At 37.3% G+C, this 24,875-nt stretch overlaps 1 protein-coding gene across 9 annotated transcripts in view; it reads right to left on the bottom strand.

The window, feature by feature from the left end:
• MAP2K5 (mitogen-activated protein kinase kinase 5) overlaps positions 1-24,875 on the bottom strand; it is a 256,636-nt gene that overhangs the window by 119,030 nt on the left and 112,731 nt on the right. For all 9 annotated transcript variants that reach the window (XM_038580797.1, XM_038580795.1, XM_038580798.1 and 6 more), the window contains one exon: positions 21,399-21,447. In XM_038580797.1, coding sequence (XP_038436725.1) covers positions 21,399-21,447 — 49 coding nt within the window. The remainder of the gene's footprint in view (positions 1-21,398; positions 21,448-24,875) is intronic.

The following is a 24,875-nucleotide window of genomic DNA, read 5'->3' as shown; positions in this document are numbered from 1 at the left end:
TTCTACTCAGATGTAATCTTTTTAAGAGAAGTCTTCCCCAGTTACCCAGTATGAATGGCAATACCTTTCCACCCCAGATATATGTGTAAGTCTACTCTCTCTGTCCTCCATTATTGAAGGGAACCTCCAGAAATGCAGAGACTTGATCTGTTTTGTTCACTACTATATCTAGAATGGTATCTGGAACCAACAATAAACCATATTTGTTAAGCAAACAGTGAATGAATGATATTTTTACTAAATAGATGGGGAAACGTGCTCATCCAGAGAATCTGGCCTGAGAAGGAGCTGGATCTTTTCCTACATAATGGCATACACTTCAGAATGAATACATTTTACTATTAATGAATACAGTTTAAAAAGACATTTTTCACTCTGGAAAGAATCCATAATCATTCAAAAACATTTATTCAACAAGTATTTACTGACACCTTACCATGTGCCAGGTATAATGGTAGGTAATGTGGAGAGAAACATGAGTAAGACCCTGTCTCTGCCCTCCAGGCAAATTCAGGCCAAGGACCTGCTGGCATATTCTTTTACCAAAATATAGCAAATGGCATTTGAGGATAACAACACTGCTTATGTATAGTCTAAATGGAATTCTCTTCCTGAACAACTGGCATGCTTCTTATAATAAAATCAATGAGAATTACATAACTAAAAAGCTCCCAAACTTGGCTGTGCATTTAAAAACAACAAAAACCAAACTGAAACAAAAACCAAAACCCAATTTTTTGAGTTCCACCTCAGATCAACTGAATTAGAAACCAATGTAACACAGCCTGGTTCAGATCAGCATTTAGAAAAGACTAACATAACCCATAACCTTCTGTATTACTTCTGATTTAACTACTATACTGTTAAAAATATCTGAAGAGAAATTAATTTTTAAAAATCAACTTTATTCATAAAAAACAATATTATTGCAATCATGTTGAACATAGTTTGATGAGTATACATTCATGTATCCACAACACAATCAAAATAGGAAACACTTATGTGACCCCCAAAAGTTCCCTGTGCCCATTTTTATAGTCACCTCCCCCCTGACCTAAGGCAACCACTGAAAAGTTTTTGTTGTTATAGTTTTCTTTTCTACATACACTATAAATCCCATAATGTGTTGGCTAGTGTTTAGATGGTATATCTGTCATTAATATTCAAAGTTCATATGCTGCAGACAGTACAGTTGGGTCTTGCTTTTTTTTTTTAACTAGTCTGACAATTTGTGCTTTAATTGGAGTATTTAGACCATTTACATTTAATGTAATTATTGACATGGCTGAGTTCAACCTTAACATCTCACTATTTGTCCCATCTGTTTTGTTTCTTTTTTCCTTCTCTCCTTGCTTTCTTTTGGATTAGTTAGATTCTTTTTTATCATTCCACTGATCTCTACTGTTGGCTTCTAAGCCAGAGGTTGGTAAACCTTTTCTGTAAAAAAGTGTATTTCAGGCTTTGAGGGCCATATGGTTTTTGTTATAACTATGCAATTTTGTTGCTGTAGTGCAAAAGCAATCATAGGCAATACATAAATTAGAGGGTAACAGGCAATGAGCCAAATAGCCTGTGGGCTAAGGTTTGCCAACCCCTGTTTGAGGCCTTTTTTTTTTTTTTTTAATGTTTTTTCTAGGATTTATAGTATGTTTCTTTAACGCCTCACAGTTTACTTTCAATGAAATATTTGTAAGGCAAGAACTCACAATACACCTCCACTTTCTTCCTCCTATCCTTTGTGTTACTATTATATATCTTTTCTCTACATATAAGCTCCACAATACGCTATTTTTGTTTTAATCTTTTAAAGAAATTTAAGAGTGAGAAAAAAGGCTTTTATATGTATCCACATGTTTACCATTTCTAGTGCTATTTATTCCTTTGTGTAGGCCTAATCATCCATTTTTAGCATTTTCTCTCTGCCACAATAACTTCAACATTTTTTATAATGTTGGCAATAAGTAAACATTTTTTCTCTGCTTTGTTTGCCTGAAGAAGTCTTAGCTGTGACTTTTGAAAAGTATACTTACAGAACACAGAATTTTTGATTGACAGGGTTCCCTGTCCTACCCCAACATTTTAAGGATGTCTTTCCATTATCTTGTAGTTTACATAGCTGCAGACAAGAAGTCTGCCATTATTCCTCCTCCTCCTTTCTTATTTTGTTTTCTCTGAATATTTTAAAGTCACTGGTTCTTGAATTTTTTATTCTGTTGCACTTTGGTATGGTTTTGTTTGGTTTATCCTGTTTAGGTTGTGTTGAACTTCTTAGATCCATGAGTTTATGGGTTTCATCAAATTTGGAAAGTCTGGAGTCTTTATTTCTTCAAATTATTTGTTGTTTCCTTTTCTTTCTTCTTTCCTTCTGAGACTCCAGTTACACATATATCCTAGATTTCCTAATACTGTCTCAAAGTATCTCAGTGAGTCTGTGCTAATTATTTTTTTGGTCTCCTTTTTTTCCTAGTAATTTTGGATAATTTCTCTATATATTTCTATCATTAATATCACTGATTATTTTTTCTGTAGTGTCCAATCCATTATTAGTTCCATCATGTAAAATTTTAAAATTTCAGATATTTTATTTTTCATCTCTAGATATCCCATGTGATTTGTTATGAACTTCCATTTCTCTCCTCATAATGCTCATGTTTCCCTTGAGAACCTTGAATATACTTTTAGTATTTATAATAACTGTTCTAAAGTCCTTATCTGCTAAGTCCACTATCTCAGGGTTAGGAGGCCTGTTTTTTTTTCCTCCTAGTTATGATCTTTCATCCATTATCAGAAAAATTCATTTACCTACTAATTCTCATTTGGATGCCAGATATTGTGAAATCTTATGCTAAGTTCTGAATTTAGCTGTAATCCTTTGAAGAATGTTGAACTTGATATCAGCAGGTAGGTAACTTATTTGTAGATAGCCAGATCATTTTGAAGCTTTTTTTAGAGTCTTTATTCATGGAGAGCCTAGAGTAAGCCCTACTGTCAGGCTAGGTTAGCCCCACTATGAAAGCATGACCTTTCTAAAGTCTCTCTTGAATGCTTCAATGTATTCAACAAGGTCTGTCCACTCTGGCTGATTGGAATTTAAAAAATTCTCAACCTTGTATAAGCTTTGGGAATTGTTCAGCTTAAGTTCCCCAGAAATTTTCTTTCCCAGACTGTAGCTCTTTATCTAGCTTGTAAAATTTCACCCTATGAATACAGAGGTTGATATTTGGCTGAAGACTTAGGGAGACTCTAATACAATTTCTCAAGTTCTCTCTCTGAATAATTTCTGCCTCTCTAGGGCTCTTCCCTGTAAATTCTAGCCATTTTGGCTGTCTTGATCTCCAAACTCTGTCTCTTCAGCTCAGTAAGACCTTTGGACAGGTCCCCTCTCTCTATCCAGAAACTATCTCAAGGCAGAAAGCTTAGATGATTATAGAGGTCACTTCATCGATTACCTTTTTTCAGGGATCACAGTCCTAAATGCTTGGTATCTGATGTCTGAAAACAAATGTTTCATAACTTTTGTCCAGCTTCCTAGCTGTTTTTGGTGGAGGACAAGTCCCATAGTAGTGACTGCTTCCTGGGTAGAAGTGGGGATAACTCTTTATTTTAAAATTCTTGTCTTTTATCTTTTGTTCATTAGATTTTATTTATTTATTCATGAGAGACACAGAGAGAGGCAGAGACATAGGTAGAGGGAGAAGCAGGCTCCCTGTGGGGAGCTCGATGTGGGACTCAATCCCAGGCCCTGGATCATGACCTGAGCCGAAGGCAGATGCTCAACCACTGAGCCCCCCAAGTGCTCCTTGTTCATTGTTTTGACCTGACATCATAAGCTGCCTCAAATCTTTTTTTTTAAAGTTCATAATTATTATTTTTCTAGTAATCTCTATACCCCACATGGGGCTCCAACTCACAACCCCAGGATCAAGAGTCAAGTGCTCTTCTGAGCCAACCAGGCACCCCTCAAATCCTTTTTTGAAATAGGGTATACTATTAGAGCTTAATTTAATTAGACTAAATTTTAATTCATTTGGCAGAATTTGAAGCAAATGGGATCTCTTTTAAATGCTGGAATGAGGACGGCTCCTCCAATTTAAGTTTTACTTCCCCTGAATACAATATTCCACCTTATATCTAAGGTATCAACAATCTTAACATGTAGCTACTGAACTTATTACATCCAAGTGTTCATTTAAAACATGCAAATTCTGTAACTCTTGAGAACAGCTCCAGGAATACTGAGGTGATTTTTTTCTGGTTTGTTTTCAACTTCACTCTTAAGCCATAAACATGGCAGGTTAGGCAGAAAGTTTCTTTAAAGGAGGTAGTTGTTAATGGTGCTTATTTTAATGCAATCTCAAGTTATAGAAAACAAATAGCAACTGAAAGCGTACAGTGTGTTTATTCAGCTCACTTAAAAACACCGTAGCCTTTCTTCTGTAAGCAAAGCACAGAAAAGATGAGTCATTAAAGTGACTGATTATAAATGGCAATCATCAGGGCAGATGTAAGTCATTTTGGTTTAATCAGGCCATTAATTATTAGGGTTTATCAATTAGTTTTATTGAAGGCAAGGGAGCTTAAATGAATAGTAGGGCATTGATTTTAACTGAGACATTTTCTCAAAGAAAATACAAATGAAGTGTGTAAAATTACAGGTCCTCTTCATACCACTAAAAAGAAATAAGCTTCATGTAATGTAAAACATAAGGCTTTGTGAAAAGCCAAATTAACTCCAATTCTTTCTTTGTATTACACATTAAATATGTTTTGGTGTTCTCTAACTTGTAGCAGTCTGATTTTTATCTATTTTGGCCAAGAGGTCAATATCACATTGACAATAGGTACAATGCAAAGTGACCCATTTTTAAGGCAGGTATTTCTTATCTTCTTTCATTTTATTATTTTTATTATTTTTAAAAAATATTTTATTTATTTATTCATGAGAGACACAGAGAGAGAGAGAGAGAGAGAGAGAGATGGAGGCAGGCAGAGACACAGGCAGAGGGAGAAGCAGGCTCCCTGTGGGGAGCCTGATGTGGGACTCAATTCCAGGTCTCCAGGATCAGGCCCTGGGCTGAAGGGGCACCAAACCACTGAGCCACCTGGGCTGCCCATCTTCTTTCATTTTAGAAAAAAAAAATTAGTTATTTTATTCAGATAGATTTTTATGGGAATCAGAACAGATTTCTGATGGTCAGATCCTCTCAGAAGCAGAGAGGACACGGAAAGTGTGCAAGTGTGCATGTGTGCAAGAGCTCATGTGCTTATGATATACAAGATCATGGGTGATATCTGATCTTCCTACACTGACAAGGTTGTTAGGAAAACTGAATGGAATTGTGTGCTTAGCAGTGCTTGTTATAGAGTTGTACCTAAACAAATGACTAAATAAATAAAATGAATGGGAGAAAGAAAGAATTTGTAAACTTGAATGCACTATATATACTGGAGCTATTGCTTTATAGAATTAGTAATGACAATGACTGTCACTAGAAAGTCAAGAAGTGGATTATCTAATAGCAGATCCAATTCTAAATAAAGTTCATTTTTATTATATGAGTTCTACCTGAAGACAAGCTTCCATGAGAATGGCAAGTGCTGTTCAGCTGGGATCACAGAAGAGTTAACAATTATCCAATCACAACATGCATCACCTGTCACAATATTTGCCCACTCCTTCAGTGAGATTTCACAGTAAGCTTGGCTTTTTATTGGTGATGTAATGAGTATTTGAGTTGCAGCAGTAGATAATAGGCAGTTGTGATGTAGTTCTGTTTAATAATCTGAAGTGCTCAGAAGATTAGAAAAATATTAGAGAGTGAGAAGAATAAAAAAAATTTACAAACAGGGTCTCATGTCATGCATAAGATAATAGTAGGTAGTTTTCTATAGGACCCTCTAACTGAATAAAAATCAGCCTGAAAGTGTCTTCAAAAATTAAGCATAAACTTAGCATATAACCCTTGTGGTCACTTTCTTACTTTTTTTAGGTCACTTTCTTACTTTTTTAAAAGAGATTTTTATTTTTATTTTATTTATTTCAGAGAGAAAGTGCACAAGAGCATGAGCAGGGGAGGAGCAGAGGGAGATGGACAAGTAGACTCCACCCTGAGCACAAAGTTTGATGTGGGCCATGACCCTGGTTCAGGTTCAGATCACAACCTGAGCTGAAATCAAGAGTTGGATGCTTAACCAATTGAGCCACCTATGTACCCCTCTTTCCTGTTCCATCTTTAACAAACTATGAAACATCAGTTAACTACACTGATCATAAACCATGGATCAATAGTAAAATGGTTATTTCTTCTCAAAATTGGTATGTACCAGATGACCTGATTCACTCTGATTACAAATACTTAAAGCTACTAACCACCCCCATGTATCTACTCGAGAGATATGAAAACACAGAATCAAATAAAGACTTGTATGTGAATAATAGCATTATCTGATTAGCCCCAAACTAAATACAATCCAAATGTCTATTACCAGATGGATGAATAAAATGTGATCTATCCATACAATAGATTACTCAGAAATAAAAATAAATGGATGACGTGGTAGAACATGAATGAACCTCAAAAATATTATGCTCAGTGAAGGAAGTGAGATAGCAAAGATTTTATACTGAGGCGCCTGGCTGGCTCAGTCAGTAGAGCATGTGACTCTTAACCTCAGGGTTGTGAGTTCAAGCCCCATATTGGGGACAGAGTTTACTTAAAAAAAATGTTCAGAATAGGCAAATCTATAAAGTCAGAATATAGATTAGTGGTTCCCTGGGGCTGGGAGCAGGGATTGATTGCAAATGGGCATGAGGACTTTCTTGGGGTGATGGAAATGTTCTAAAATGGATTATGAGGATAGTTGCACAATTCTGTTAACTTATTAAAAAAATCCCTGAATCGTACACTTAAAATGGGTGAATTTATGATATGTAAGTTACAGATCAATAAAACTGTGTAAAAAATCAGCCTCCAAATATAATTTGCCTTATTCTCCATAGTGTCTCAGCTGCTTGATGGTCACCATGATTACTTTTCTACTCTATTTATAACAAAATATGAAACTTCAGCTAATTACAATGATCATATACTATATGCCAATGGCAAAATGGAATATAGTATATGATATCAAAGCTGATGTGAACTAGAAGGCCTGACTGTGATTATAAATGTTTAAAGACACTAATTTTTAAGTGTTACTTCTGTGTAGTTAAGACTATTTCCCCAAATGGCTAAGGCTATGTATACAAAATGTGAAAATGACTGGTTCAAACATGAAAAATTTGGTCACCCAACCATAGTTGCCTCAATAACCTCCAGAAACTGCTCTGATTTTCAGGCTGGACTGACTCATTTTTTTTTTCACTGAATTGACCAAATTGACTGTGGAAATTGGTATCATGTTGAGACAACCCATGTTGCCACCCATAACCGCCTCATGCAAGAAACTGTATCTCGACACATGCTGCATCAATTAGCCATTAAACAATCCACAAAAACAGCATCAAGCTGAAGCCTGCTAATAAAGACCTGGAGCCCACAAGAGCATGTGCTTTCAGCAGTTCTTCACAAAAGGGCCCCGCCGCCCACAGCCCAGCCCCCGCTCCCAACACAATTAGGGGTCAGAGTGGGAGGCTACCCTCGGTCAGGATGTGGCTGGGTGCCGAGGGGGCTGTTCAAAACAGATAAATAAAAGCACTTTCGCTAAACTACAGTTGGAGTCACCCAATGTGCTTTTGTACAGGGATCTGCATGCTAATTTCCTGGTAAGATTACCTCCAAAGAAAATGTTGACTTTGTACAAGCTACCACTGTTTTCTGTCAGAAAAGGAAAACCACACAAATCGAGAATTCCCTTTTTGCAGTGATCGTTTCGTATCAAGTGCTCATGATATCTGCTACTTCTGTTCCCTTTTGGTATCCATTCTTGTTTATACTTAAAATATTTAATTTGCTCTGTACTTTCATGTGTAAGCCTCACTGGATGTGTTTAGAAATAGGCATGGTTACAATTCTTAAAGGAACATGAGTTCAGTTTTGAAATATGGCACGTGGCTCTGTTGTGGGTGACAATGAAGGCAGAAATAAACTCTTCAACTTCTTCTCTCCATAAAGCAATTACACGGTTTTGCTTGTATGCCAAGAAGCACTTTAGTTTGCTAGGAGCCAGAGGACACATTAGCAGGTCTCCCCTCTTGGTACCCTCTCCCAGTGCTGTTCCAAGGGTGCTGCAGGAATCTCCTTTCATTAAGTTTAATTGTCTTATGAAAAGACAACAACTAATATATCTATCTAGTTATTTCTTGGGGACTGCATTCTAATGAATGAGAACAGCAGGTACAATTAAATATAGACTATGCTGACATTCTGCATTACAAATTCATCTGTGCACAACAGGGACGCACATAAGAGAAAACCACAATGCAATATAAAAGTTATTCTAATCACTCCATCACATAATAAAGGGTAGGTCATCCAAATATTCTTGAAAAGCCTTAAATAAAATTAAGCAGTATAACCAGCTATCTGAGATGGCGGCTATTATCTAGAGTCTCAGGATTCCATTCAGAATGCAGCCAACAAATCTGGTTTTCTCCTTCATGTGTGAGAAAGGCAAGAGATATGCAGCCTTTACGAGGCTGATACCAAGGGCAAAACAGCTTTTGCCTTCCCTCAATCCTTCCACAGTACGTAAAAGAGGCTCCTTTATGGCCCAGGGGATTTTAGATGCCTACCTAGTAATAGGTATACATTCTGGCCAGTGTGCGAGAAATAGCAGGTATGGAGGAACAAGTTCCTTGGAGTCAGAAGGGACATATATCCTGCCCCAGCTCTGGAAGAACCGATTTCCCTACATCTGACATACCACGAATTTTAAGACTCCTATGGACTACAAAAGTGTTTCAGCGAAAAAGGAGAGAAAACAATGGACTACTACATTAAATGCATAAGTAAACTATAAGGTACATTTTGATTATAGACTTGACCTGAAGAAGCATGTCCACAAGACCAACTCTGGTAAACTGTTTAAAAGAAATAAAAATTCCAGGGGTGCCTCGGAAGCTCAGTCAGTTGAGTGTCCGACTCTTGATTTCAGCTCAGGTCATGATCTCAGGGTCATGAGATTGAGTCTATATAAGGCTCTGTGCTGAGCATGGGACCTGCTTGAGATTCTCTCTCTCTCCCTCTCCATGTGCCCTGCCCTCCCCTAAAAAAAAGGAGAAAAGAAATAAAAATTCTAGCAGCTGATACTTCTGTGGCACTTGTATATGCCAAGCACTGAGCTAAATGCACTATCATCACATGTATTATTAACTCATTTAGTTCTCATTATAACCACTGAGATAAATATCATTAGCTCCAATTTAAGATGAGTAAATTGAGGCTCAAGTTAATAAAATTACTTATCTAAGACTACACAACTAGAGTCTCCAGTCCTAAGTCTTTTTTAAAAAAAAAGATTTTATTTATTTATTTGAGAGAGAGAGCACAAGCAGGGGGAGGGATGGAGGGAGAGGGAAAAAGACAAGCAAACTCCCCACTGAGCAGGGAGCCTGATACAGGGCTCGATCCCAAGACCCTGAGATCATGACCTGAGCCAAAGTCAGACACTTAACCAACTTAGTCACCCAGGTGCCCCTCTAATCCTAAGTCTTAAGCCTTAACGAACTGCACTATATTTATAAGATAAATCTCATCTGAATTTATCAGCTGGACTATTATCCTGGCTTTGGCATTTAATAGCTGGCTGATCTTCAGATGTTTTATTTCAGATTTTTCCACTTCTCACAGAAAACTAGATAAGAAGGAAAGTTTGGGGAAGGTTCTAACTATCTCTTACAGAACCTTGTGCTGCTTTTCTTGTGAAGCAGTTACTTGAACTATAAAATAGCTATTATGTGACAGGCACGTGCTGTGACCTCAAAGAAGTTAAGGAACTGGCCCAAGGTCACACACTAAGGTTGAATTAAGAGGCAGAAGCAGAACATAAACCTGGGTCTGACCCTAAAATTAGAGTTCTTCTGTTAGACTGCCAACCCGATTATCTTTTTTAGGACTAAATCCTTTAGCCTTACTGAGCCTTAGTTTCCTCATCTGAAAATGGGGCTAGCATGATACCTTTTTTTTTTAAAGATTTTATTTATTTATTCATGAGAGACACACAGCGAGACACAGAGACATAGAGTGAGAAGCAGGCCTCCCCGCCGGGAGCCCGATGTCATGCCTGATGTCATGATCCCTCTGCCTGGGGTCATGCCCTAAGCTGAAGGCAGATAGATGCTCAACCACTGACCCACCCAGGCGTCCCAGCATGATACTTTTCTTGCAAGGTTGTCATGAAGCTTAAATGAAAGAATATATACACAAGATCTAATACAGTAGCACACAGAAGGCATTCAATGAATGATAATAATTACTGTTGCACATAGTCCAGAGGGAATTTAATACTCCAACAGCCAAATAATGGACTTGATTTCCATAGTGCTGATCACTTCAAACTATGTCTTTGGAGAAACGAACAGGTGTGGAGAAGTCTTATAACTGCTCAATAATCATGGCAGAGAGTTTCCATCCGAGGATAAATCTCTTACTTTAATACTAGAAAGGGTAACAAAGGATAACTTCCAATGAAGCTACATAAAATTATAATTTCTTTCTAGAAGAAATTCTAGGAGAAAAACATTATTCCCAGAAAGTTATCATTCAATTTATTCATTTAATAAACCTGCAGTGGCATGTAACCAGTGCCGTACATTAACATTGGCCTCCATCCTCTCACCAACAGAAGTGACCATCAAACAGGTGTTCTTCTTCCTAGGGTAAGTTACTAAACTTCATGGTCTGCCTACAAGACTTAGCTATGATTAGAGCTGTCTGAAGGACCTGGTGAATCAAACACGCATCAGGCCACTTACAGAATTCATCCTGCTGGGCGGTTGGAAGGGCTCACCATTAACGCCAGGGGCTCACTTTAGGGTAACTATAAAAACCTGTGAGTCAAAACACACAGCGATCACATCACGGACTTTAAATCCCAACCCTCAGCTTTAGGGGAGGTGACGCTTCCGTTACCCGCCACTTGCATTCCTTCCCCGTATGGCACCTGGTCTCTTCTCTCTCTTCTAAGGCTTCTACGGGTACTCATTTCAGAATTGGGGGAGGGGGGCCTGCATGGTAATTCCCCTGGGTTCATCACCCTGTTAGAGATGTTCTAAAAGGGATGAATCTGCTATGATAAATCCTATCATGGATGCATAGGAGAAAGAAAAGGTTAAGTCCAGAAAAACCGTCTCTGATTAAGTAGACCACCCACACAGATAACTAGAAAGTTTACGTATTTTTTAATTAAGCTTTTTATTTTGAGATCATTGGAGATTCACATGGAATTTAAAACATAATACAGAGACATCCTGTATACCCTCTATCCATAGTAAATCTTGTAAAACTATGGTACAATATCACAAACAAGGTACTGACAGTGATACAGTCAAGACAGAGAACATGTCCATTATCATATTTTCTAGCCACACCCACTCCCCTCTGGGCCCCAAACACTCTCCTTAGCTCCTGGAAACCACTAATCTATTCTCCATTTCTGTAATTTTGTCATTTAAAAAATATTATAAAGATGGAATCATACTGTATGTAACTTTTTGTGCCTGGCTTTTATTTCACTCAGCATAATTCTCTGGAAGATTCCTTTTTACTGCTGAGTAGTATTATACAGTAGAAATGTAAAATGTTTAATTCTTCATTCACTGATGGACATCTGGGTTGTTTCCATTTTTGGGCTATTATGAATGAAGCTGCTATGAACATTTGGGTACAGGTTTTCGTGTGAACCTGTCTTCACGTCTTTGGGATAAATGCTCAGGAGTGCAACTGCTGAGTTGTATGATGGTTGCATGTTTAAATTTTTAAGAAATGCCGGGCAGCCCGGGTGGCTCAGCGGTTTAAGCGCCTGTCTTCCACCCAGGGTGTGATCCTGGAGTCCCAGGATCGAGTCCCACGTCAGACTCCCTGCATGGAGCCTGCTCCTCCCTCTGCCTGTGTCTCTGCCTCTCTGTGTGTGTGTGTCTATCATGAATAAATAAATAAAATCTTAAAAAAAAATTTTTTTTTAAATGCCAAAATATTTTCCATTGGGGCTATATCATTTTATATTCCTATCAACAATGTATCAGTGATCTAATTTCTCTGCATCCTTGTCAACATTTGGTGTTATCACTATTTTTAAATGTTAGCCATTCTGGTGGGTGTGTAGTAATATTTCATTGTGGTTTTAATTTGGCTAATGATGCTGAACATCCTTTCATGTGCTTATTTGCCATTTGTATATCCTTTTCAAGAGTGGGATGTCTCTTCATGTCTTTTTACTGTTGAGTTTTCAGAGTTCTTTATACATTCTAGACATGTATTCTTTTAAAATACTTTTAAGTAATGTCATATGAGGCTTCTTGTCTTTTGAAGATCATTACTGCAAATACAGAAATCCCCATTGATTACCCGAGGCAAAGAGAATGAATGACCAATGTAGGGGAGGAGGCTTAATTTGTAGATACGTTCATTTGTGTGGATTGTCAGAGCTAGAGAAAAACCAACAACCCACAGTCATTAAACTAGTTTGTTTACCTCAGTTAATGGGCTAAGTCTATTTTTCTTCAAAAACACAAATGTTCATGAGTTATCTACTACCGCATTGCCATGTGATTAATATTTACATTTAAAGGGCAATATTTGAAGGATTTAAAAAGAAGAGCCAAGGTAACTGTGCTTCTATCACTAGCACTTGCTTAACATAAATGCCCCTTCCCAACACACTTGACTAAAACAGTCACAGAGCTCAGGGAAGGAGCTTGGCTCTCTCATCCTCTCATGTCCAACATAAAACCAACTGGGGATGACTCCTTCCTAAATGACTTGGGTTCTTCAAACACTAACCAGTTCTTTTAAAAAAGCTGTGACTGCTCCTCCAGATAGCAAAAATATGGCTTAGATCAAAAACTCACTCTAACCTAAGAGTAAGCACACATAGAGTAAATCTCTACAAAAGCGACAGTTATGAAAGTTTTGTGTACATTTCTCATAAGTTAAATTAACCAGGTTAGTCTTCTACTGATAGTAATGCTTTCCAACAATCCCTTACCTAAAGAATCACTTTATCCAGCAAATGATCATTCCCTAATTCGTTTTTGCCAAAAATCCCAACTTCACTATACACTAAGGTATAGTTTTAACATTGCCACCTTGACATGAAAATTTCTTTCCTTAGGAATTCAAAGGTTTTACTTCTACCATCCTATTCTCTTCTCTCATTTAATAAATATAATAAAATAATTTTGGGATGTAATACAAATATTCTTCTAAAATTTTTTGAACCTTAAAGTTTATACTGATCTTAACATAAAGGCATTTGCAAACATATATATTTAACATTTACATGCCTACTCTTTTGGATTATCAGCCTCCAATTCTCTTCCAAATTCCTTCCTTGAAAAAAATGCCCTTGCATGGGAATTTCTTGTACCTTTTGGGGCAACTTCCTGTGAATCTACAATTGCTTCAAAATAAAAAGAGTTTTTAAAAATGCCCTTGCTTTCCATCCACATTGTGTCTCAACATGTTTTTTTTTTCAATAATTTCTTTGTTAATGAAAATATTTTATGTCAGTATTTGTAGTTGAAAAACTCTTTCCCTTAAAGATGTCTTTTGATTTTACTACACCAGTTTGGTTTAGAAAGCATCAATTTTCTTTTCTTTTCTTTTTTTTTTAAAGATTTTATTTGAGAGAGAGATTGAGTATGAGCAGGGGGAGGGGCAGAGGGAGAGAGAGAGACGCAGACTCCCCACTGAGTAGGGAGCCTGATGCAGGGCTTGATCTCAGGACCCCTGGATCATGACCTGAGCCAAAGGCAGACACTTAACCAACTGAGCCACCCAGGCACCCAAAAGCACTTATTTTCTTAGATAAGTCACATTGTTTTCATTCTCAATTATATGTTTGCATTTCACAGTGTCTCTTCTTCAGCTTTGAACGATTTCACACTTCCAGGAATTCTCTACTTTGAAGGGACACAAAATAGTTTAGACATATCAAGCACTTAGGGCAGTATCTGGTACAGAGTGATGCTTAATAAATATTCATTATTATTACTATTACTACTACTATTACTATTTTCAGAGCATAATCTATTTTCAGGGATTCCCCATCTTTTTCTTCTCCCATCTACCTCTCTGATTTGCCTTGTTCCCTACCCCACCAGCCTGTCATACTTCTGTCTGTCTTGGATCACTGACTATGGAATCGTGGTGCTTGAAGGAACTTGAGTGATCATCTAGCCATCCCTTCAATGTACATAAGAGGAAATTGAGACCCAGGGAGGGAGAGAGACCTGTCTTTCCAGGGTCACACAATGAGGCAGTTCAATCAGTGTGATTGAACTGGGAATTCAAATAAAGCTTTATTTCTTCTTAGAAATTAAGCTTTTTAAGTTGTCCAAGTTGGACCAAGTCAGTGCTGCACACCTGCAGTTCTTTACTAATATCTAAGGGAAAAAATGGCTTAACTAATGAAAGAAAATTCTGTCCAATTTCCAGATGTTCCCAATTGCTGGCCTATAACACCAACTACTTTTAAGTTTCTCTCTCGCTCTCTCTTTCTCTTTCTGACATTGCAAATGTCCTTTAAATCATGAAGGATTTTTTTTTCCCAACCTACTGATTTGCTAGACCAAACATAGGTAGGATTTTTCGGGAACCATGAGGTATAATGACAATCACCAAGACCCTCTGAACCAATGGTTTGCCTTTTTGGCAGGGGAAACTTCTTTCTACAGTACAGCTTCTGCCACACTGCTAAGAAAAGAATTCCTTCTTTCTCTTCCTTTTTTAAGTCTGATCTGATTTACTGTAGTAAAATTCACACTTAACAGGTATATAGAACTCTGTGTTCTAACAAATATGTACAGTCACATAACCACCACCAAAATCAAGATATAGAACATTTCTAACATTCCTCCAACTTCCCTCATGGCTTTATAGTCAACTTGTCCTCTACCTTTTGGCAACACCACCCATGCATTTTCTATCCATATAGTTTTGCCTTTTCCAGAATGTCCTATAAGTGGATTGCACAAGAGATAGCCCATTGAGACGGACTTCTTTCACCTAGCATAAAGTATTTGATATTCATCTATGTTGTCACATGTTACCGGTAGTTTGTTCTCTATTATTTCTGAGTAGTACCCCATTGTATGGATTAACTACAGCTTGTTTATTCATTTGTTATCTAAAAGACATCTGGGTTTTTTCCATTTTGGGGGGACTGTGAGTAAAGCCACTAGGAGTGAGACTACTGGCTCATGTTGCAGGAAAGTGTCAAACTGTTTCCCAAAGCAGCTGTACCATATTCATATTCCTGCCAGCAATGTGTGAGAGTTCCCGCTGCTCTGTATTCTTGCCAGTACTTACATTATCTGTTTTCTCTTTAATTTTAGTGAAGGGCTGCCTTTTAACAGAAAAAAGTAGCAGGAGACATTTTTTAGCATACTGAACTACCGCTGAAACTTGAAGCAACCTTGACTCCTTTCTTTCTCTTAATACCCACAAGCAATTCATTGGAAATTCTACTGGTTCCATACTTAAAATATATCCAGAATCTGACTACCTCTCCCCATCTTCACAACTGTCTCCCTGATCTGAGCCTCTGTAACTTATCTGGATTACTGTAATAGTTGCTAACTCAACACACCAGCCTCCTTGCTCTTCTGTGAATACTCCAGACACATCCCACCTGGTGTCTTCTGCTCTATTCCTCCTCCAAGCACCTGTTCCAATCTCAACTTCTGTACATGGCCTACCTGGTGAACACTGTACTACCCTTTGGCTGCCCCACACCTGATCTACTTTTTATCCCCCTCCATATTACTAACCATCTTCTAACACACTGTATTTACTTTTTTATTGTTTATTATTTATGGATTGGTTCCCAACCCTGCTCCACCCCTGTTAGAATGTGTTCCATGAGTGAGGGATTTTTTTTTAATACTAATGTATTCCAAGTACTTAGAGCAGTGCCTAGAACATAGTAGGTAGGAAATAGATGCTAAATGAATGACATAATGACAAGACTTTGGCATCTAAGGTAGCACCAATTAGAAGATCTGTGTGAGGCCAGATTTATAAAAAGTAAAGCTAGGGGTAGAAGATAACATTTCTAACATGCATATTGAAACCACAAGACTTAGTCTGTCTAAACATATATCTATTTGCATAGCATTTGCCTTCAGAATAACATAAAAAATTAAATATATAGGGGTGCCTACGTGGCTCAGTTGGTTAATCATCTGACTCTTGATTTTGGCTCAGGTCACGATCTCAGGATTGTGAGATCAAGCCCAGCATCAGACTCCATGCTCAGTGCAGAGTCTGCTTAAGATTCTCTCCTTCTCACTCTGCCCTTCCTCTCCTTCTTGCTCATGCCCTTCCGCATGTGTGTGGGGGCTCTCTCTCTCTCTCTCTCTCTAATAAATAAACAATAAAATCTTTTTTAAAATTAAAAAAATATTTTTATAAAATACAAAAACATTAAAAAACTCTCCTAGTAGAAAAAGCAGATGAAATTAACCAGGTTCATATATACCAAAAATGTCTTGGGACACCAACTATCTAGGTTTTTTCTTTCTATAAACTTCTCCATCTGTGTAAGATTGCCCTACCCTGATTGCCAATTTTATTTTCTTAATCTAAGCTCTATTCTCATTACCCTTCCATTTCTATTTTTTATCCTCAGGGAAAGAGAGAGCAGTTACTGCCAGGGCATTCTCACATCTTCCAAAGAAATGGCACAGGTGTTAATCTTGTATTTATGTTTGATGTGGGTAATGATGGCTATGGCTGGAGCTGCAGGTTTATTAATATGCAGGGCTCTCACCTCATTAGTGGCGATGTATGTTTTGAAGTTAAGCTGCAATGTTTGCTGTAATGTCAAATCTGGTCTACTAGACTTTCTCACTGTTCATTTTCTTTGTTTTTACTCAGTCAGTATATGCTATGCTTACAGGGCTCACACATGTGCTGTTTAATAAAGACAATTTTCCACAGTAGTTAATCTAGGTAGAACTTTCAAACATTTTTAATAATTATGTTCCTCATGTGATACCACATCTCAGAGAAAAGGTTTTCATAAATCTTGACCCAGTAATACAAAGAAAAATAAACTCTCTCCCCAGCTTAATCTAGAAGTGGTATGTGTTTACTAACTGGATGAAGTGATTAATTTATAATTATTACATAATAAAAACCTGTGCTCATTATTAGCATTTGATAGTTTATGAAGTACTTGCACATATACCTCAACCAAGTCTTTAAAAGAACAAAATAAACAATAGTAAAACCTTATTGATGGGGCATCTGGGTGGCTCAGTCAGAAGAACATCTGCCTTTGGCTCAGGTCATGACCTCAGGGTCCTGGGATCAAGTCCTGCATTGGGCTCCCTGCTCAGCGGGTGTCTGCTTCTCCCTCTCCCTTTCCTTCTCCCTCTGCTACCCATCCCCGCTGCCCCACTCATGCTCTCTCTCAAATAAATAAAATCTTTAAAAATTTAAAAAACTTATTGAATATAATATTTGATAATCCATTATGAACAGTAACTGTCATACTTTAATTCCTAAAAAAAGTCCAGTGGACATAATACACATCAAAGAAACAAATCTGTGCCAGACTAACAAGCCCCGCAGGGTGGGTGGGCTGTTACTGCTGCTGCTCAGAGTCCATTCCACTCTACAGTCCTCACTGAACATGCACTGCAGGAAAGACTCTTAATTTTCACCAGCTTGTCTGGAGGTCATTAACTGTGTTTTATAAATTCCAAAAGATACTATTTATGCATTTATGTTTTACAGCTAAAAATTTAGGACTGCAGTATTCCAAGGAAGCCATTTAAATGTGAGAATTTTTTTTTTCTCTCTCTCTTTTTATTAGGTAGCTGAATGCATTTCTGTTACATCACCTTTTAAAATTTGTGTTCTTAAGTACAAGACCCTGGCTCTAGGAGCAGCATTTGTAGGAAACAAAATATCATTATTGGAGGAGAACACAGGTACTTATACCAAGACAAAGCAGAAAAAAACTTAGATCATTCATGAGCATTTTTCTGCACCATCTTCTGTTCACTCTGTTCTCACAGTACCTATAGCAGCCCTCCCCCGCCTCCACCCCTGCAAAAGGACCACTGCCTTTGATTTGACAATGTGACACATATTCAGCTAGAATTCCCATCATCATTCATTTAGGGAAAGCAAAAATGAGTATATGGGCTTTTAAGAAGGTACAGCAATGAGCTTATATAGCAAAAGTGTATAAACAAGTATATTACCTATTTAATTGCCTCAGCTGAACTTAGAAGCTCTGATCTTTAATTGCCTGATTGAACTGATCTAAAAAGCCATAATTTTTTAATCAGGGAGAAAATTAAATAGCTTTTTGGTAAATAAAAAGGCATCTTTAATCTTATTTTTATGGAATCCAAGTTATTAAATATGGACAAAACCTCTAAAATATTAAGTTAACAACTACTCAGTCTGGAGTAAATTTCTCATTACAATGCTTCACAAAAGTCTACAGGGACACCTGGCTTCTTCCACTCTTCAATAAAAACACATGCTTTTAAATCCAGAAGGCAAAAGTTTCCATAAATAACTAGGAAACTCTAAAGCTAAGCAGATAAATATATTTAATGAGGTATATTACCACAGCATATTATTTCTTTAGTTGAGGACCCATAATTATAGGGAATAAGTGTTCACCACACTGTCATTCATTAGCCTTTCCATTTAGATAGATGCAGATGCACATTCATCCATGGGATTTGTTTAAAACTGAAATCCTGTGGGAGGGCTTGTTGGCCTATTCCCAATGTCCCCACTTAGCCCCTCACAGGTATCTTCTTCCCTTAACTAGTGGCATAGCAGAGTAGGGGTGATGTAGGAACTGAGCCGGCCAGCAAAGGCTGAAAAGAGAAGTAAAAGTCCAGGATTCCTTTCTGAAACCTTTATGTCCTCAGTCAAGAAAGCCATTAAGGCCATCAAGGTATGTGAAGCAATCTCTTAAGGAACAGTGTATGGTGATATCTGAAATGTTAATAAGAGGAAGGTATGCAATTATAAAGAAAGGGAAGGTTTTTGGGGTGCTGGGGGGCCTAGTTGGTTAAGTGTCTGCTTCAGTTCAGATTATGATCCCCGAGTCCTGGGACTGAGCCCCATATGGGGCTCTGCATCAGGCTCCCTGCTCCACAAGGATTCTGCTTCTCCCTCTCCCCATGCTCCTCCCCCACTTGGGCTTGCTCTCTCTCTCTCTCTCTCTTTCTCCCTCTCTCTCTCTCAAATAAATATTTTTTAAAGAAAGAAAGAAAGTGAAGACTTTGCAGTAAATGACCTAAGAACCTTTTTTTTTTTTTAATTTATTCATGAGAGACAGAGAGAGAGAGAGAGAGGCAGAGACACAGGCAAAGGGAGAAGCAGGGAGCCCAACAAGGGACTAGATCCCAGGTCTCCAGGATCAGGCCCTGGGCTGAATGTGGCCCTAAACCGCTGAGCGACCAGGCCTGCCCAAGAACCGTTTTTTAGATCAAGTTGCATCCAGAGCGGGGAGGACCTCTGAGAGGCTCTGGTCAACCACGCTTGCCCATGTGATTACAGATGCTTGTTCTGGGAATCTGATATACACCTTAGACTTTATTTTTAGATCCTAGGCATAAGTCCATTTGAAATATGCCTATCAAGATCCCATTTCAAAGAAAAATTCAATTATTTCTCCAAAACAAACAGTAAAACTAAAATCAGTGATTGCAAAGAAGAAAAAACGAAGATGACTGCAGAACAACTAAACAGTATTTCCCTATCACTATAATTCTTACTACTACTAAGATTGCTCACAGAAAGTTATGGCTAGGAAGACTTCACTATAAGCCAGAAGTATGCTATATGCCTAGAATATAGGATGATCCTAAGGATCACTTTAACAGTAATGTCTGCATTTCCATGGCAAGGTCCTTTTAATGAAGGCTTTGCTATTGAGAATTGATGCCTTCCTCGGGTTCCTTTGTCAAATGGATAGCAGATGTCCATAAAAGTCAATAAAATGACAACAACTGACCAGTGTGTTAACTGCTATTAAAATGGCTATTACCACTTTATGAGTGGGTGAGTGTGGGGAGGTGGGAGTACAAGGACTAGAAGCAATATAGGTCATATTATGTTAAATACCATTCTCTCTTAACCTTGGTGGTGAAAATGCTCCATTGGTTTTCTTACCCACCAGATGTGTTCACATGATGATTTCTTCCCAGGAAGAGTAACACTAAGTAACACTAACACTAAGTAACACTCAGCTCACCCACCCTGCATGTCTACATTTTGCACCAACTATACTCTAGAGATAGATGGGACTAGCTTTACGAGAAATTTTCGTTTATTATTCTATTTAATCTGCATAAACACCTTCAAGAGCTGCAAGTTTTACTTGTCAAAATCTACACACCCTCTTCAAAAGAGGATGAGGGATTTAAGAAGAAATCTGAAATCACTAGGATATTAAAACAACCAAAACAAAAACAACCCTTAGTGACAGATGTGATACAATTAAAAGCATCCATTGTTTCCTCTCGCAAAGCCTATACCTTAAAAAAAAAAAAAAAAAAATCTTTCCTTTAATCACATCTAATGTGTATGCTGTTGCATTCCCCAAATGTGCATAAAGCGGGACTAAACAGATGTGTAAAATTAAACAGTACTGTTAGTGATATGAGGCTCTAAAGTTGTTTTGCTCTAGTCATGTTTCTCATTTAATAATTTGCTCCAAATGAATTCAGACATTTTGGGAACGCTGGAAATACAGAGGTGGGTTCCTTCTACAACATTCAACAGTTATCTGATTATTTTTCTCCTGTGTTCTGTTAACAGACCGGGGAACTAATTTCTGATGCATTCACTGATTCCTTATTTAAAGTTTTACTTTCAAGGTAGGTGAAGCCATCTCTTAAGGAACAGCATCTGGTGATACCTGGAGTGTTAATAAGAGGAAGGGATGCACTTGTATAGAAAATGAAGGCTTTGCAATAACTAGAGTTAGAGATTAGAATAAGATCCCGTCACTTTCAAATACTATGAAATATCTTTTTACATGTTTGGTACCCACAAAAATACTATGCTCATAATCTAAATCAGAGCAGCTGAAAGAGAAAATAAGAAAAACATTGATAAGGCAGCCATCTTTTTGACTACCAAATATATCAGTTGGCTTAAATATCAGATCATTTATTTTATTTAAAAATCAAAGTGTCTGGAGAGCTCCCCACCCAACCTCACAATTAAGTCAGAACTCATAAGCACAGTACGTACCTCTATGTAAAATCTTTAAACTCCACAAGTAGGTAAGGCCTTTAACAACCTAAATTTAAGAAAGAGAAACAGCACAATGATGATTTTTATCAGGAACTTTCCACATTTATACACATAATCATTATCAACCACAGTTTTTCATTTAAAACTCTGAAAACCCCAATATGCATTTATTGAATGTCTCCCATTTCTGCACCAGGCTCTTTGAGGATGTCAAGTGTATAAGCTACAGCCCCCCTTCCTTTTGTGGGCTTAGAGTGTCCTGAAGCTAAAGCATGGTAAATGAAAAAAATGAATGTCTATGCATGTAAGATGACCTAGAAGTACATCTACTACATCTTCAGTTGGTGGTGTGGGCAGGGAGGAAAGGCTTTCCTTTTCTATACTTCTGAATGTGGATTTTTTTTAAAGTCATGATATTTATGATTAAGAAAGACATTTTTTTGAAAGTTAATGAATGAAGGCAATGGGTGGAACAGAGATGGCTTTTCTTGCCCATAATCAGGAAGACTTTACTGAAGTGCTGAGCTCTAAGTAACAGATTCAAATGATGTGAAGGAAAGAGACGAAAGTGTTCAGGCCAAGGTAAAAATATACAGTCCAAGTGCTGGGGCCTCGTACTCTTCAAAAAGATCAAGGAAGGTCAGGAAAGACATAGAAACACTGAGACTGCTCTGGGTTAAAAGAGACCAGAGATGTGACAACTAAATACAATGTGTAATCCTAGACTGAATGCTGGACCAGAGATTTTTATTCTTTTGGTCTAGAAAGGGTATTATTACTGGACAACTGGCAAAATCTGAGTTAGGACTGCTGATTAGATAATAGTTTTGTACCAATCAATGCTAATTTCCTGATTTTGATCAGTATACAGTGATGATGTGAGAGAATGTCCTTGTTCTTAGGAAATATATAGCTGAAGTATTTAGGGGTAAAGTGCCATATCTGCAACTTACCCTCAAAGGTTTCAGGAAAAGAATACATATGTGTATGTGTCGGTGTGTGTGTGTGTGTGTGTGTGTGTGTGTGTAATGTATATTTATGTAAAAAAATACGTATATATATATATTTTTTTAACCAAATGTAGTTAACTGTTAATAACTGGGGCATCTGGAGGAAGCATCTCACAACTTCTCTGTAAATTTAAAATAATTTTTTAAAAAGTTTCCAAAAAAATGTTTTAAATGATACTCAAGTAGTATATCAAGTATATCATCAGTATATCAAGATGATTAGCCTTACAAGCCAGTCTGGCGGATGCAAGATGCTTAAAGGGCAGGTCAAGAAAATAAAGTGAGAGGGACACCTGGGTGGCTCAGTGGTTGAGCATCTGCCTTTGAAAGGCTCAGAGCGTGATCCCAGAATCCCGATCCTGGATCGGGTCCCACACTGGGCTCCCTGCATGGAGCCTGCTTCTCCCTCTGCCAGTGTTTCTGTCTCTCTGTCTCTCTGTGTCTCTCATGAATAAATAAATAAAATCTTTTAAATAAAATAAAATAAAATTTCTAAAAAAAAAAAAAAAGAAAGAAAAGAAAGTGAGAAAATACAAACATTCAAATAAGATTGGAGTTTTGATTGAACAGCTTATGTTAAGAGTAATTAGTCAAATAAGATTCTGAAAAAAAGATGTTTCTAAGACCCTAAGTACATGGGTACAAGTGCTGCCTTTTATGTGGGAAGTTTAATCACTAAATGCTTTAGCAATCTTTTTATAGAAATGGTTGTAAAAGGGGGTGCATGTGTTTTTATTCACACCTACTGACCCTGTATGTGCATGAGTATGAACATATCAATTTCAGGGCTGACTATTCATAATTTAATATCAGATACAATGAATGAACCACTATCACTCAAGAATTTAAAAGTACCCACCATTATAGAAAATTTTAGGAGAGTCAAGACTATAAAAATAAGGAAACCTACCATTATACATATTTTGAAAATGATGAAAAGATGATTGGGGCTAAATATGAAAGGATTTTAGTTGATCAAGAAAGACTAAGAGCAATACTAAAAACAGAAATGCAAAGGGATAAAAAAATTTCCAAATACTAAAGATCTAGAAAAAGGTAAAATATATATCAATTCATGTTCAGCAGAAATTAACATTCTAATTGTTTTCTTAGAGGGGGATATTCTCCTGAAATATCTGCTAGTAAGTTATGAACACTTCCACGGTAAGTTTGTCTGTTTTAAGAGAACCGAATCCATTTTTATAGCAGATTATTTCTTCCAGGATTTGGAATAAGTGACATTTCAATTAAACACATTGTTCTGGACAGTAAGACAGTAGGAAAAAAAGAGAAAATATCATAATAGTAATAATGACAACCAACAGGCAAAAGCATTTCCTTAAATGTTTACAAAAATAACAACAATATAAAAAAATAACAACAATAATGAAAACAATGTACTCTTTGAGTAGTAGGAGGAGGCCATCTTATTTAGCATAGAAGTAACCACCGCTGAGTTCTGGAAATAGGGTTAAACTTCTCAAGTTAGGAGCTTAGTTGCATATTATACAACCTTCCCATTAAAGATGGTTCACCACTAAAAATTGGTCCCAGAAAAAAGGAATAGCCAGAAAACACATGAAGGGAAGGCAATTGATATATTCAGATAATCCGGCAGAAAAAAAGTAAAACCAAATACTGATTTCATGATACTTACTAAAATTATGAATCTTATTAGAGCTTCAAAAAGAATGTATTATTCTTCCAACTTTGTCAATATAGACTACATTTTCCTTTAGAAGCATATAAAAAGCAGTGTACAGGGGGCTAGAAATCTGTCCATTGAAATTCTAGAGGATATTATTGGTATTCAGTAGGTCAGGTTTCACAACAATAACTTGACAAAGCCTTGACACTAAAAGTACTTATATCTGCTGTCAATCACTCACTCCTTGACATGTCAAGTGCACATCCTTTCAGGGACAACTTCAATCAACATTAGCACTCAAAATACAGTACACAGTGTCATTGCTTCAGAAATGAAAGGAAAAATAAAATGCACCAGGATGGCAGGGAATGGCAGAAAGGCATTCCTCTTTCTAGGAGACCATGTTCAAATAGAAGCAGGTAAAAATCACTGAGCAAGTTGGAAGGCTGAAATCAGCCAATTTATGTGAATTTTTTTTTCCTAGAAAAATATTCTCTTGCCATATATCCTACAAGAGAAAATTTGAACAGCATATCATACAGGCTGACAGGGGTCCATCCTGTAACAAACCTTGGATCTTTGGGCATCTGCAGCATGCTAGATTATTGGAACCCGGAAAATAAAGCTAACTTTGGGAGGAAGAGATAGATGCCTAGATATGATTCTAAGACATGAAAAGAATCTGAAGCAATTGTATGTGTCACTCCACTCCTTTCTCATATATTTCTCTTTCTTTTCTCTTTATTTTTTTCTCTTTAACCCTGTTCTCCTTTTCAGCCCTTCCTCTCCTTTTTTTTCATCCTCTTAGGAAAGCAC

Source organism: Canis lupus, chromosome 30, assembly GCF_011100685.1.
Source record: "Canis lupus familiaris isolate Mischka breed German Shepherd chromosome 30, alternate assembly UU_Cfam_GSD_1.0, whole genome shotgun sequence".
NCBI classification, from domain to species: Eukaryota; Metazoa; Chordata; class Mammalia; order Carnivora; family Canidae; genus Canis; species Canis lupus.
Note: the sequence above shows the minus strand (reverse complement) of the source record. Positions and strands in the feature narration are given on the sequence as shown.